Below are 15627 nucleotides of genomic sequence, written 5' to 3' on the forward strand. Positions count from 1 at the left end.
GATTCCTTGTGTTGCGCTATTATTACGCCACTCAATAAGTCGCAGAGATGTTTGAGTGCAGAGTTGAGTCCAGGAGGTTCTGGTGCAGCCCGTTGTATCCTCTGCTATGTCACGACATGGTCGCTTCAATAACTTAGCAGCTAGGCTAACCGTTGTCGTTAGCTCGCTGTTTGAGCCGCTGCACAGCGTCTTATTGAAACCATGTTTCTTCGTTTTAAAACACCACGGGGGCTTCAAGAGAAGCAATGTGTAAATGTCTCCTCTGAGATGCAGAACACCGAACTGCGTTCAACAAGTCCGGTATGATGTGGCTTCATGACATGCAGAGGAAGTGTTGCTTAGATTTGTGGTTTGATTTGTTGTTCGATATCACATTAATAACTTTTGTTTAGGTAAGTTATCGGTTGAGTAGTTCTGGAATTCTCATCTCTTGTTCTCTAAGTTCTAAGTGTGTGTGTCTGTGAGTGTGTGCGTGTGTGCGTGTGTGCACAAGTTCTGACATTCAAACTAATCCCGTTAAGTTTTCTGATTGGCATTTCTTTCTTTCTTTATAAATTCTTTATTTTTTTTTGTAATAAAAGGTTGCAATGAATGTTTTTTTTAATTTTTTTATCCGATTCATCGATAAAATAATCAACCGATTGATTAATTATTCAAATTGTTCAAATTATTCATGAGTTGCAGCCCTAGTTCTGGGTCCACAGTGGCGGCCATCAGGCTCGCTGGCTACTTCTGTTTCTCTGTGGATATCCCTGGATGCTTATCAGCTACCGGCCATAACTGCATATGTTCTCAAAATGAGGACGTTTCCTTATTTCCATAACTCCAGTAAAACCAGATTATCCATTAACACATTTCTGCTGCGCTCCAGAGAAACGGCGTTCCTAACACTCCAGTCATTTCCAGCAAAGGCAAACATAAATTGCCCGATTAAAATCCAGCAGAATATCATATTTTTTCTCGTTTTAAAAAATATATTACGATTCATAAAATATATCCAAAGATCCAAACACCCTTTGCATCTTTAAACTCATGTTGAGGATTCTCTTTTCACCAGGTACGTACAGAGACACTGTTGTTATTTGTCTCTTGAGTAAATAATACCATTGGATGTCATTTCCAAAAGGGGATTTGTTAAAATGTGGTTAACAAAATACATAATTTATTAAAAATAATGAGCTACACAACAGTATGACAGATTATCATCTGTCATACTATAGTGTATGTAGCCTGTTAAACTCCATACGGACTGGAGGATCACACTAGGATGTGTTTTTGCTGCCAAACAGGAAGTTATCATTTACTGGCACTTTTTATATCGCAGAACAAAACGTCAAAAAATCCTCAGCTTGTAAGATCTTATTTCAGGCCTCGAACCAAGAACACATTCAGACAATTGACTTTGAGACAAAGGAAGCAGAAGTTTAAAAATTCTGACTGACGATAAAGACTTCATAAGTAAATAAAGGAGCGAAAGCCAACAGTCTGGCTAGTTAAAAATCTGCAGACATCTTGTAAATACTCATAATGATTAATGTCTGTCCTCTCATGCAGTCTCGTAAAACACAACATATTGAGAAGGTATTGATCGGCTGCAACTGAGTTTTCAACTTAAACTATAATCTCACTTTAGCTGTTTCACCATAACATGAACAATGTTATGAATGTGTCCAACAAACTGTTGACTCTTGGCAGTATGATAAAATATCCCCTGCGGTCAGAGCCAGAAACATCAGAGAAATTACCCTCTTGTGTTTGTTAAAAGTATTTCCCCAAGGCAGTCACATTTAAAGATATTATATTAACATAACATGTTATCTGTAGAATATAAAAGACTCATAGGGTTATAAAGCTTTCTCTTGGTCTGCGGCTCAGAACATGTTAAAATACTGTTTTGAAATAACTGCTGAACGTCTGTAATACTTCTTTGTTTCTACTCGTTAATGTTGTGGGAGGCCGAGAGCGTTCAGTCAGGACTTGCCCGACATTTAGTTGTTATTGTGGGAGGTGACGGTAAACTATGTAATAAAAAAGAGGACCAAAGTCTCAAGTCCAAACACCAATAAAGTGACAAGATTCTCATCTCACAGGTCAACAAGCGACACGTCTCGAGCAGTGAGTAAGTCGTTTTGATCGTCACATTCGACTCTTTCTAAGTTTACAGAAAGCTTGATCCATAGAGGAATGACCGATGGTATGCGTTCATTATTGTGTTGTGTAGCACAGAGTGGGTTGTCATGATGGCGCTAGTGTGTAATATCAGTTCTGTTTATATTGAAGTTTTAAAAAAAGGGGATTTGTTTCATCACCAACATGGATTTTGTCAGTAGGTTAATGAAATTGTAACGGAGAGATCGTTTTAAAATGATGTTCTAGACTAAAAGTTGATACGAACTATTTTATCAGGTTCATGGTGATCGTGTGAACTGGACTGTTTTAAAGCTTCCTGCATTATTAGTGTGGTCTCGGCTGAAAGGGACTCCTGTAGGAAAATACCTGATGATCCAACAGACTAGAAGCAACCAGAATATGATGGAGATCGCTTCAGGGATGACACTCTGGATAATTTTTAATCCCATCTCTCATCAAAAGCGTTGCCATTTGACATCCATTGAAATGCCTCATAACGTTCAATCTTCATAAAAAGTGCACATCTACAATATCTACGCAGGACAAAAATCACACGGTGATGGTTAGGATCAGGTTGGGGTTAGAGGACAGAGAGGTATCGTTAACAGGATGCAAACTCATGCATCCAACTCCAAACCGTGAAAGGTATATGTCTCGGATGTGACCACGACTTTAGTTAAAGAAGAAAAGGAAAAAATATATATATATAATTATTACCAGAATGTGAGGCGGTTACAGTGTTGACGTTGGTCTGGAAGCTTTATGTACCGAGATATCTACTGAAATTAGCACGCTAACCAGCTAGCTGCGGCCTGTCCGGTCTAGACGGCAGATATCTCTGCCGAGTCAAGCCGAGGTCTTAAAACTTGCACATGCTGGCATCTGTTTAATGTTTGTCACATGTCTTTACCGGCTGCTGACTTTGGATGGAGGATGGCAGCGAGTACTCCGACCCAGGCTAAGCCCACGCTCACCAGGAAGCAGGTATTCTCCCTGTGTGATGGGCAGCTTCCTTCACACCCATAATGCAACATTGTCACATACTGCAGCTATGTGTGTTACTAATCCAACATCCCTGTCTGCTCTACAGTATAAAGCCCTGGAGAAGACCTGTGCTTCCAGCTCGGCACCGTGGAATAAACCCAGCCTCCGTGAATTCCAGGTGAGCTCTACGTCACATGACATGACGACGTGAAGGTTTGGTGAACACATGAAAGCGGCCCGATCGTCACTGAGGATGAGTTGTTTTGCTTCTGCTCCCACAAGATCAATGATTTTGAAGACTCGTCACACAGCTGTCCAGTTCGGAGCGGTCCTCCTGCAACGAAGGTGAGCAACAGTGTGTTATTGTACGGGGAAAAGTGGGAAAGAAAGACGCTGTGGACCCACTGGATGACCTTTCTTTCTCTCCAGCCGAATCTAAAGTCAATGCAGAGTCTGCAGGAGTGCCTACAGCTTCTTCGTGAGCTGGCGGACGAGGTCAACAACATTCGCCAGGTACGCAGCACATCCTGTTTGTAGCTAATATACACTACCATTCAAAGGTTTGGGGTCACTTAACAATGTTATTTTGAAAAGAAAAGCACTGATTTGAAATTAAGATCACATGAAATTAATCAGAAATACACTATATGCATTGTAAATGTAGTAAATGACTAGTCTAGGTGGAAACATCTGGTTGTAAATGACATATCTACACAGGTGTATAGAGGCTCATCTCCAGCAGCTTTCACTCCAGTGGTCTCGTGGTACATTGTGTTCGCTAATCGCCTTAGCAGACAAATTGTGCAAAAGAAAAACTTGTGCAATGATGTTACACAGCTGAAAACCGTTCTGCTGGTGAGAGAAGCTACAACACTGGCCTTCCTTTGAGCGAGTTGAGTATCTGAATCATCACATTTGTGGGTTCATCATACTCTCAAAATTGCCAGAAAAAGAGAACTTTCATGTGAAACTCGCCAGTCAGTTCTTGTTATTAGACATGACGGCTACTCCATGCCAGAACTTGCGAAGGAACCGAAAATTTGTCTGGGTTACCTCAAACCTTTGAACGGTAGTGTGCGTGCATGCATGACTATGACGGGCTGTCTTTGTGGAGTTTGCATGTTCTCCCCGTGGCAGCGTGGGTTCTCTTTGGGTTCTTCATTTTCCTCCCAAAGACGTTCCGCTTAGGTTGATTGAATACTCAGGATTTCCAGTGAACGTGACCCCGCGGCCCTGACCAGGAGAATCGGTTAAAGTTAAAGATAATGGATGGATGTTAGTCCATTTTACATGAGGTCATATCCTGTGATACGACTCCCAGAAAATAAATGTGGAAGATGTGTACATCTGTACTAGCTTATATGGTCCAAATTCACAGAGATCTGACGACGCAGTGATACTTACACCATTGCATTACATACACATTTTGATTATGATCATTTTTTTCACAATCATTTCCGTCTTTGCTCGATAGGGAAAGCGAGGCGGTGTGAAGGCTGCACCTCAAGGGGGCGCCACAGAGCCGAGCAGCCTGGAGACCAGCAAGAGTCTGATCCTCCAGTGGGCCGAGTCGCTGGAGCGAAACATGGTTATTAAGCTTAATATTGAATGCCCCATATTTTATTCATGTTGTGTTCAGCTTCAGTTGTATTCAGACTAATTGTTCTTCCGCTGTCCCACATTCTTTCACATCGTGCATTGTGTGTGTGTCCTTGAGGCTCATCAAGCACGTTTCCTGTGTTTTTTTTTCAAATGTATTGAAACTTGCATTAGTTATAGAAAGCCTGCTTTTGGTCCTGCATTGATTGCACATTCATCTCTCTGGTCATTATTCATTCTCCTCCCAGGCAAAAAAAGGAACCAAGACAACGGATGAAAAGACAACAAGAAGAGAAGATGGCCGAGGAAAGAGAGAGAAAACAGAGGTGGAGAAACACAATGAAAAGCTTCAGCAGTGGGCGGTGGAGCTGAGGGATGTCCAAGAGGTGTGTGTGTGTGTGCGTGTGTGTTTGTTTGTGTGTGTGTGTGTGTGTGTGTGTGTGTGTGTGCGTGTGCGTGTGTGTGTGTGCCTGCCTGCGTGCGTGCGTGCGAGACATAGAAACTTAATTCTCTTAGACCAAATCCGAAGCGTTCTGAAAATGCTTTGTGTGTGTGTGTGTGTGTGTGTGTGTGTGTGTGTGTGTGTGTGTGTGTGTGTGTCCAGTCTAACGGCGTGTCCGATGAGGAGCTGAAGAAGCTGCTGTATCCCAGAGGACCAAAGGAGTCGCGGCTGGCCGCCATCCTTCCCCTGATGGAGTTCGTGGCTTGGTCCCTCTTATCAGAGGACACTGAGGTGTGTGTGTGTGTGTGTGTGTGTGTGTGTGTGTGTGTGTGTGTGTGTGTGTGTATATATTACACATGTTGTAGGGACATAAGTCTGTTTGCACAATCACAAGACTTAGCATTTAGTCTCCTCGAAATGAAACACATCCGCACTCCCGACTACGTGTCTTTTCAAAATAAACTTCCAACTTAGGAAAGTTACATTTTTAGGTTTATCGAGACAACAGTACTTGTTTAAAAAAATACACTTGTCACGTAACTGGTCTTTGCTGCATTAGGTAAGTCAACATTGACTTGGTTTCACTCCCAAAGTGGACTATCTTGTTCTTTTTACTACGCCGGTGGCTCTGACCGTGTAATTATGATTTTCTTTATAAAGCTGAAGTGGAAGTGCCTTGAACTTGCATTCTTTCTAATGTTGATCAGGGGGCGACTCCTTTAAAAAGCAGTTTACGAGAAAATGACTTTACTTGTCACCTAATTTATTCCCTCAGTAAACATTGTGAACATAAGGTTCATGTCTTGATGTCTAGTTATTTCTTCAATTCAGTGTGATGTTCATTTAGTAAGTTCTGGTCAAGTAAGACAGACCATAAAGCATGAGTGTTGTTCTCCAGGAGGCCGTGTCGATGCTGTGGCTGCCGACCAAACAAAAGGCCTGGAGGACAGGAACCGGAAGCCCCAGATACATCCCTAACTCAGGTTTGAGTTCCTCTTTCTTCAGCCTTGACTTATGAGCGCACGATATCTTGTCATCAGCTGAAGGATTTCTGTGGGCTGGAAGGGGAAAGACTGATGATGTGAACTGTTAACTTTAAGGGATTGATGCTCCTGTGTGTCGAGGAGTGCTTTCAACACGCTGTTCAATGTAAACGATTGTGATCAATGCCGCTTGTGCTCTGCCGAGGTGCCTTTTGGCCAAGCAGACAGCGGGAGTAGGTGGCTTGGACGGAAGGAGAGGAATCTATAGAAGATCACAAATATGAATATCAAACTGCTTTTACGCACAGCATTGAAAGCTGCATACTTATACACATTGTATTGTCTTTCAGTGTGGCAGTGGATTCTGAGTGCCTCAGGTAAGATAAAATAAAATAAGATAATCCTTTATTAATCCCTCAGTGGGGAAATTACAGGATTACAGCAGCATCGCTCACAAGTGAATACAGATAAAAACTCAAGTAATATAAATAAACAGTCGAACGGTAATAAAACAAAATAAAAAATTAACAGTAAGAAGAATATTAAATATACAGATGGAATAAAATACGTTATGGATCTACGTGAGCTTCATTTAATAATTTATGAGTTGCGAAACAAAAAATAATCAAACTGAATACCGCTTGCATCCTTGTTATAAAGATGTATCAGAACATTTATTCTTTGCCGGGAAGAAGCAGAGTCAGAAGTACAATGTGAGAGACAAATTGCATATCCAAGACTGCTCAAAGAATAAGCGAAGCGCTACCTTTTTAAATAGCTTAAGGTTATCAATACACCGAGGCCATCATGACGTCTTCAGGGCTTCATCCCACCATTACGTCTTTAGATCGGCCTCGGCATGATGTGATAACAATGGAATTGCACGATCTTTCAGACAGAGACGTACAGATACTCCTGTCTCATGGCTATCAGGAGACATGCCGGGCTTGTGTGTAAGATTAAACAGAGACAGTAAAATGAAAAGTCTGAAGAAAACAGTGAAACAGTCACTGATTAAGCGTGAATAAGTTTTTTATCCAACAATCCTCCAGCGCTGTCCCCCCTAACGATACTATTTGAAACCTAGTGTCTGTCCGGCTGGACGCCGGCACCGGCCCGTCCCAGCTGGCCGTGTCCTCAGACCGCCTGCAGGTCCAGGAGGCAGCGGTGCGTTCCGACGCTCCCTCTCACCAACCTTTAGCCGAGTGGCCCTGCGTGCTGGGCGACGTGGTCATCACCGCGGGGAGACACTACTGGGAGGTAAAGGCGTCCCCCATGGGCAGCTGGAGAATCGGTGTGATGTCAGAGTCCACTCCCAGGAAGCAGAGGTCCCCCATGTCGCCGGGGAGAGGATACTGGACCCTGTGGAAGAGCTCCTCCGGTCTGTGGGCCTGCACCGAGGAGCCCACCAAGCTGCAGAAGGCCGCCGCGCCCCGGCTGATCGGGGTGTACGTGGACGTGGCGGAGGGGCAGGTGTCGTTTTACGACGTCCATCGAAGGGTTCACATTTATACTTTCTCTGATACCTTCAGGCGCGGCCTCGTCCCCGTGTTTGGCTACCTGGATGCAAACACGGTCCTTAAAATCAGACCAGCAGAGATGTCAGTAAAAGATGGAAACATGTAGGATTACATGTCGATTTGGATGTGATGAAGATATGCATTCTCTTCAATCAAAGCCTCCTATCAGATTATTTGTGTGATTGAGTGATTTTTTATGACTAGATCACAAAAGTTGATCGTAAAATAAGAGTATTGGATCACCACGCTACTTTATACCTTATTGCATCACTTGTGAATAGCTGCACTTTGTTACATTAAATCAAATGAATGAGATAAAATACTGTTTTTTTTCCATCTTGTTTTGAAGAAACACCTTTACTCATTCCATTTATTTTCAAAAGCAAATGCATTTGTTGAGACTAAGATGGGTACACCTGGACAGGTCATCATTGTATCACATGGATTGACACACTATGTCCACGTTTTGTTAACGTTTCATCGTTTTCTGACAGGTGACTTTTTTTAAATAATAATACAGACTGCATGTGAACAGTGTTGGGAAGTTACTAGTTGCATTAACGGAGTAACAGAATTTATAAGAGTAATTCATATATTTGTAATCATTTACAGAAATTAAGGATTTTTTTTAAAAATCTAATTACTGTAACTACTCAAAATGTAGGTGATTATAAAATGTTACATCAGTAATAAAAAACAGCTTATGAATATAACGTTGTGGCTCTGTTCCAATCCTAACTCATATTTTATTGAATGACTTTTTATAAGTTTGACAGGTTTATGTTGAAGGTTTTCAGACCTTTTAGCTTTATTTTGTAAAAATATTTGTAAGAAATAAATTATAATAAATGACATGACTTTGATAAAGTAATTAATGTAGTAACATTACTCAGTACATGTTTAACAGTCTTTTTTAACTAGTAATCTGAAACCACATTTTTAGAGTACGTTGCTAATAGTTGTCCTCAACTGGCGGAACCTTTGTGTTGTCATGCGAAGTGACGGAGCTCTTTTCCTGTTGCACATTTGAAGTGGAACGTCACATCTATCTCCACCATGGCGGAAGAAGCTGTAGTGGTTGAGGGCTCGTCCTTCATGGATCCATTTAAAGGGCTTTTGCTGACATATTTCATGCCAGAATCATGTTACGACGAGTTCTTTCTTAATTTTAATTTCCTGGACGGTAAGTGGCTCATTTTTAATTAAATTCAGGTCGCTTAGTGGATGTGTTGTCAGCGTTATGTGCTGTCACTCCAGCTGAGAAAAGCGGCTGACAGATTATCTATTAATTATGTTGCCCGTTCCTTATAAAACACGTCATAACCATTTTGTGTAATTGTTGCCTAATGTCTAGAAACGTGCATGTCTGTATGGTGTATGTGCACTGTGAACATACCTGAGATATTGAGCATTAATGACTTAATTAATTAATTACCTAATTAATAACTGTGCTGAAAAATAACATTCAGAGAAAACGTCCGCTTGTCGCGTCACACCTGTCAGCTCAGTGTGTTACTGCGCTCTGCGAGCAAATAGTGCGTCTCTTTCAATAATAATCCAAATTAAACAGTAATATAGGTACCTGAATATTAGAGCAAATTATGGAATAAAGATGAAGGGAACATCCAAATTGTATACTTTTTATTTAGTGGTGCGTACTGCAGCTGCTCTAACAAAGTATGTGCTGGTGCGTGCAGTACACTTTGTATTGGGACACACTACTTCCACATTGCATTGCCTCTTGAAATTGTGTCGTATGCGGCTCAAAGGATTGTGGGTCAGAACAGCCAGAGCAGCATGCTGGCTTGCATTCTGCAAAATGCAGTCGGCTGTAGAAGGACATCGTAGTACTAAGGGGTCACTAACAATATGGTAGTACGTGCTAGAACCAGACACTTCTTCAGTCTGGCAGTTTGGTTGTAACGGCTTCAGGTGAAGCTAAGTCTGACACACACAGTCCTGCAGCCCCACATACCAACTAGAGCTACGTGTAGATTAATCCACTGCTGAACATAGTCCTTAAAATGTTTCAGTAACATTTGATAAAAACATTTTGTTTGTTGGTACTTTAACATTCATTCATTTTTCTCTTCATATTTTGTTGCAGTACCATGTTTAAAGGTTGTACTGAGCAAAGGCCTGGGGATCGGCATCATCCTGGGATCAGTGATGGGTAAAACACCTCACCTCCACTTCTCTGTGATTAGATACTGGATTAGATACTGAACTACTCCCAACAACATTGTTATCTTAAATGTTGTCAGACACCCTGATCTCGTTTTCTTCACGTCTCCTCCCTCCTTGTTCACAGTGAAGCTGCCTCAGATCTTCAAGCTGATGGGAGCGAGGAGCGCCGAGGGGCTGAGCTTCCACACCGTGCTGCTGGAGCTGCTGGCCATCACAGGAACAATGGCCTACAGTATCGCAAACAAGTTCCCTTTCAGGTTGGGACCACATTCAAATGACGAAGTAGAGATAAACATGGAGAGATCTGACTTCCACAGTCCCACTATTGCAATGTTTGTGCAATATGTTAAATCAGAAATAGAGTAATGGTGCGGCTGTTTCCTCAGTGCCTGGGGCGAGGCTCTGTTCCTCATGCTGCAGACCGTCGTCATCGGCTTCCTCATTCAGCACTATGGAGGAAGAACCAGCAGAGGTACGACTGCATGCATCCTTCGGGCCTGTGTCGCTTATTAGGATTAGTTGCAAGTTGATCAAATATGTGAATTTGATAGCTCACGAATCTCTTCATTCACGATCTCTCTCGGCCTCTTTAGCCTCTTTCTCGCTCTGCAGGTGTGTTCAAACAAAGAAGAAACATACACGCTTGAGCCGGCGGATAGTTGCTAACAGTGCAAACAGCAGCTACAGTGTTGACAGAGCTAACGGTTTTTCCCTAAGGGGAGACGGTCGCATAACGTGAGCTAACAGGCGGGTTGGGCCGGCTCGGCTCTGTAAACAAACGCAGGGAAGAGGTGGAGCGACTTCATTCTCCACCATTTCTTTACACAGCTCATTGTGGTTTGCTGCTACCTTAATGCTCTGGTGCTATCTTAATGCACCTTCAACAGGACTCCCTGACTGAAGGTGGTGGACGGCCCTAACTTGAACATGTGGATGCATTTTCACTAGTCAATAAAACAATAGAAAAAAACTAAATATTTGGCCATCATGTTAAGGTACGAAGAAATGCACATTGTGAAAAAGCTATTTTACCGCTAAACTATATAATCTGGGCTAGTCTAGGAAGGGCACCAGAAACCCAAAGCCAGCCTGAGTCTTTGAGTCCTTCAGATCAGCCCCAACATGTGTCTCCTCTCTCGCAGGTCTCCTGTTCCTGGTTGTGTACTTTGGCCTGCTGGGCCTCCTGCTGTCTCCTGTCACTCCCTTGTCAGTGGTGACCTCCTTACAGGCCTCTAACATGCCAGCCATCATCGTCGGCAGGGTAGGCCACATATGTCGCAATACGTGTATAATGTTATATTATAGGAATATATGATGAATCAATACTTTCTTCTCGTATGTTGGTGGCAGACATTAAAGTCAGCTGTGTTCTCATGTTGAGTTATGAATGAATCACTTTCTATGTTACAAACGTACCGAAACTGTACAGGAAATACATACTGAAAGAAAGTCACTGATACAGTGTGTGTATATATGTGTGTGTGTGTGTGTGTGTGTGTGTTTGTCTCAGTTGATCCAGGCGGCCTCTAACTTCCGTAATGGGCACACTGGCCAGCTGTCTGCTGTCTCCATCTTTCTGCTGTTTGCTGGATCCCTCGCTCGCATCTTCACCTCCCTGCAGGTGTGTGTGCATTTCCGTCTGTCATATGTTGACATATTATCAGGCTGCGTCGGCGTGGCACGAGTAAATAGCTTGGATCCCTCTCTCCTGCTCACAGGAAACCGGAGACTCTCTGATGGCCCTCACCTACGTCATATCGTCAACCTGTAACGGCATCATCGCCCTGCAGGTCCTCTACTACTGGAACTGCGCCCCGCAGCCCAAGAAGAAGCGCGAGTAGGCAGGAGGGCCGGCGCTAAAAACCTCAAACTTTCCACAGCAAACTTTTTAGACTTTCTCCAGGCGGCGTCTTCAGAACCTGAACTCGCTGTGAGGGAGGACATGTGCGGGGACATTGAACCCGCTGGACAGACGCTTGACTTTGGGGCCACGCTGTGAACGGAAAACGCCCCAGCCCATCTTCCATACAGGCTGTTTGATTGACAGGCTGTCCCGCTGTGCAATATGAGATTACATTCCTCTTAATCCTCACTCCACCGCTGTGTTAAAACGTTTGGGAACATGTAGTGTACTTGACCTTGAACGTTTACGAATGATTTGTTGTTTCAGCATGTCCTATAAACAGAATTCCACACCAACCCAATCATTGTGAGGTCCCTTCTCTGCTCAGAGGGCCTTTACGGGGGTTTGATGCTCCCACCGAGGTTCACGTTTCCAAATCTGTACGATATTGATGCAAATTTCCGCATTTTTTCGCGACATGAGTGGAAATGATACAAATGCAGTTTACAAATGATGTGACTTCTGACAAGTGAATAAATACTTCCGACTATTTTTCCCATGAACTGCGAAGCTCATTTTAGTGCAACACACATGTTCAATGCGTATTGAGAGATGCAGAACAGGAAACGGATTCATCAGCCTTTCAGGGTTCAGGAGGGGATGGAAAGTACGCGGTCCTCTCTGTAGAGCCCAGGAGCACAGAGGTCATCCAGGAGGTCATCAGGTAACGTGAGGCTCCAGACTTCAGGTCTCTTGTACAGAAAGATAATCATAAGGTTTGCTAAATGTTTCGGAACAGAGGAAGAAACGACGGGTGTGCTCCACTGAGAGCATCTTTGAAAACATCTGCAGCTCACGATCGTTCTGTGATGTGAAAAATAGTTCAACTTTTGAGGTAAAGAGCAGTAATTAAATGTCACCAACAGGAATGTAATATCTCTATTTCAGTCCAGGAGCTGAATTTGTATCCTTTAAAAGTCACGCCTTGTATTCATAATTATATATAATAATTAATCAATAATGTAATAACTGATTGATCATTTGTCATGTGTAAGTTCCTGTAGCTTGTGATGTCAGCAACTTTTGAGTTTTTCTACTTGTTATTTTGTTTGTTTACTAGTATGTAAATCTGATGTTTTCACATGACAGATGTCGGTAATATTAAAATAAATCGTGAGTCTAAACAGAAAAATATTAAACACGGAGGCTAAAAAAGTTTATTCTGGGGCAGCTGTGCATACATATTCATTCATCATCACCACCAAGCATCAATGTTGCCATCTGCTAAACTCCAGTCTGATCCGGCTGACAGCAGAACGGCAGCGCCCTCTCGTGGACCGGAAGAGCAACTGTCTCCAAAACAGATGCTTTTTTCAGTTTACTATATTAAATTGTTGAATGAACTTGCTCTGTCTAAGAGAAGAAGAAGGAAATAATTATGTTACGTTGGAATATAAGAAAACATGTGACGCCTTCATGTCCCGCAGCCAGGCTTTAGTCCGAACTTTAGTCCTTTCACTCGTGTGGAAATCTGATGTTTGAACCGAAAAATATATTTAACACGTAGGCTGTAAAAGTTTAGTCTGTGGCAGCTGTGAATACATATTCATTCATAATAATCATAATGTATCTGACCACCTGCATTAATGTCATCTGCAAAACTAAACAGTTAGTATTAAAGTCTTCAGTCTCATCCTGCAGACAGGAGATGCGCAGCGCCCTCTAGTGGACCGGAAGAGCAACTGTTACCAAAACGTAACTCATTACAAAAGGTATTCACGATTATTGACCACAATATTTGTAATAGGCTTTAAACTAATGACCTAAAATATCTATCATCATCAACTATTTACTTTGTTTTAGTCATCTGTAGTGGTGAGTTGCATAAAAACACATGATTCAAATGATTAAGAAATAAAATATTGTATTTTTGATTAAAAATAAATCATGTCATTTGTAGTTCTGTTAATGTATTAAAAGCTGCTTAGAGCTAGTGTTAGAAAGTTAAACTTTAACTCACTCACTAATATATTTTTATGTTAAAACATCTCCTTCAAACAACTGGATTTATTTCAGTTTCTCACCAGTCCTACATCTTACAATATTGCAAAACTGTACTTTGTACTTCAAACTGTACTTTCTTTCTTTTCTTCAGCTCTGTGTATTATGATTTTTATATTTCATGGCATACTATATACACCTTAATATGACATACTTTGCTATGACCTTTTTTTATGACATATGATGTCCTTTATCATGACATTACTTATAACGTTTTGTTTGCTGACACTCGTTATGTAATGTTAAAGACATGTCAATGACATACTAAGATATATTATATTAAGACATTTTTTATGAGATACTATTCCATTGATGTGTATCATATGACATACTTACTGAAACAATATACAAAGTATCAAGACACAATTGTGTGTCCCTGTTTCCTTCCTTCTTCTGCTTCTCTTGGGTTGGTCCTTCTGCGGTCCCAGATCACACTTTATTGCATTTTAAATAAGTTGATGAAACCACTACCTTTAGAACATGATATAAGGCCTAAACCAGGAAGTTAGGTTCAGGCAGCAAAACTATTTAGTTTGGCTGAGCAATGGAGCAAGGATGACGTCAGCGTGACTGACTCAAAAATAATCACTGATGGGACAAAATAAGTCAGCGTTGACTTCTTAGTTTCACATGGGACACACACACATATACACACACAGCGACACACTCAGCCAGCTGAGCAGGAGGGTTTACAGTGGAGTCAGTTGGAAGCTCGAAGCTACGTCTAAATCAGAAAAACATGTTTTAAAAAAACAAAAAGGTTTTGTTTTATTAAGGTGCCTAATCTTCAATCAGCTACAATATACATGTAACAGACATAACCATCACATAAGGAACACACTTGATACCTCCAACCCCAAGTACAAACTAACTCAAACGTAATTGTTTGTGTAAGTACTGCTTACCTCCTCATGTAACTCACGCAGGTTATAAATCTGTCATTTAAAAAAAACTATTAAAAGGCGCACCCAGGCCATTAACCACTTGATTTCCATTGCTTTTATAGTCACCTGATCCTTCGTTGTGTAAATGACGGATGCACTGCACAATATACATGCTACTTCTCATCAGACTGTATCTGACTGGACTATTTGCATTTCATTTTTTATTCTTCTGTTTGTACTATTTTCAACTGTTTCACGTCATGTTTTGCACGTTTTCATTGTGTCCCTTCCAAAAAGATGCTAAGGCGTCAGCTAATGGGGATCATTACATTACATTACATCATCAGTAAATAAACTAAACTGCATGTTGGACGACCTCAGCCTTCTCAAGAAGTTCAGTCACCTCTGACCTTTCTTGCGTACGTCCACAAACATAAACAGGCCCGTCCAGGTGAGCATGTGCACAGGAGAGTGAATATATTTGGGTATGAAGGACAGTATAGAGGGGTGTAGATGGTTGAGGAGCTGGAGGGGGGGTGAACAGAGACCCCACAGCCAGAGCCGACCGAAGAAAGGACCCAACAAACACTGGCCATCAGACTGTATTTTCCACGGTGTGACGAGACGACGTGGACGGAAACGCCAGCGGGCCGCATTCACCCGTCACTCAGCGAGCGCCGGTTACCATGGCTCGGCTTGTCGCCCCCGTCGGAGGCGAGACCCTTACCTGTTGCCAGTCACTCACCCAGTGGGCCTTCGGGGCGAGGGTGCCGCGGGTTCAGATGTCTTCGGTCTCGGTAATCAGATAAGCCGTGTGCACAACAGGGGATGTCACACAGGGGAAGGGAAAGTCTTTTCTCCTCACTTGAGGACATGTCTCCTTTCCTCTCCGTCCCGGTCCGTTCCCCTTCAAAACTAGGGGACAATCACCGCAGAGAGCAACAGAATGGATGCAGTGACCGCCGGAGACAGCAGAGGCCGCTGCCGCCGAGGA

At 42.3% G+C, this 15627-nt stretch overlaps 1 protein-coding gene across 1 annotated transcript; it reads left to right on the forward strand.

Annotated features, from left to right (window-relative positions):
- Positions 1–8714: 8714 nt before the first annotated feature.
- mpdu1b (mannose-P-dolichol utilization defect 1b) lies at positions 8715–12354 on the forward strand. The gene is made up of 7 exons (XM_068587978.1): positions 8715–8841; positions 9766–9831; positions 9970–10102; positions 10232–10317; positions 10988–11106; positions 11356–11466; positions 11564–12354. The coding sequence occupies exons 1-7, from the start codon at positions 8715–8717 to the stop codon at positions 11684–11686; spliced, it is 765 nt and encodes a 254-aa protein (XP_068444079.1). The 3' UTR covers positions 11687–12354.
- Positions 12355–15627: the final 3273 nt, after the last annotated feature.

The sequence above is a fragment of the Clinocottus analis genome, unplaced genomic scaffold, assembly GCF_023055335.1.
Source record: "Clinocottus analis isolate CAN_PGR_092001 unplaced genomic scaffold, fCliAna1.0.p SCAF_21, whole genome shotgun sequence".
Classification (NCBI taxonomy): domain Eukaryota; kingdom Metazoa; phylum Chordata; class Actinopteri; order Perciformes; family Cottidae; genus Clinocottus; species Clinocottus analis.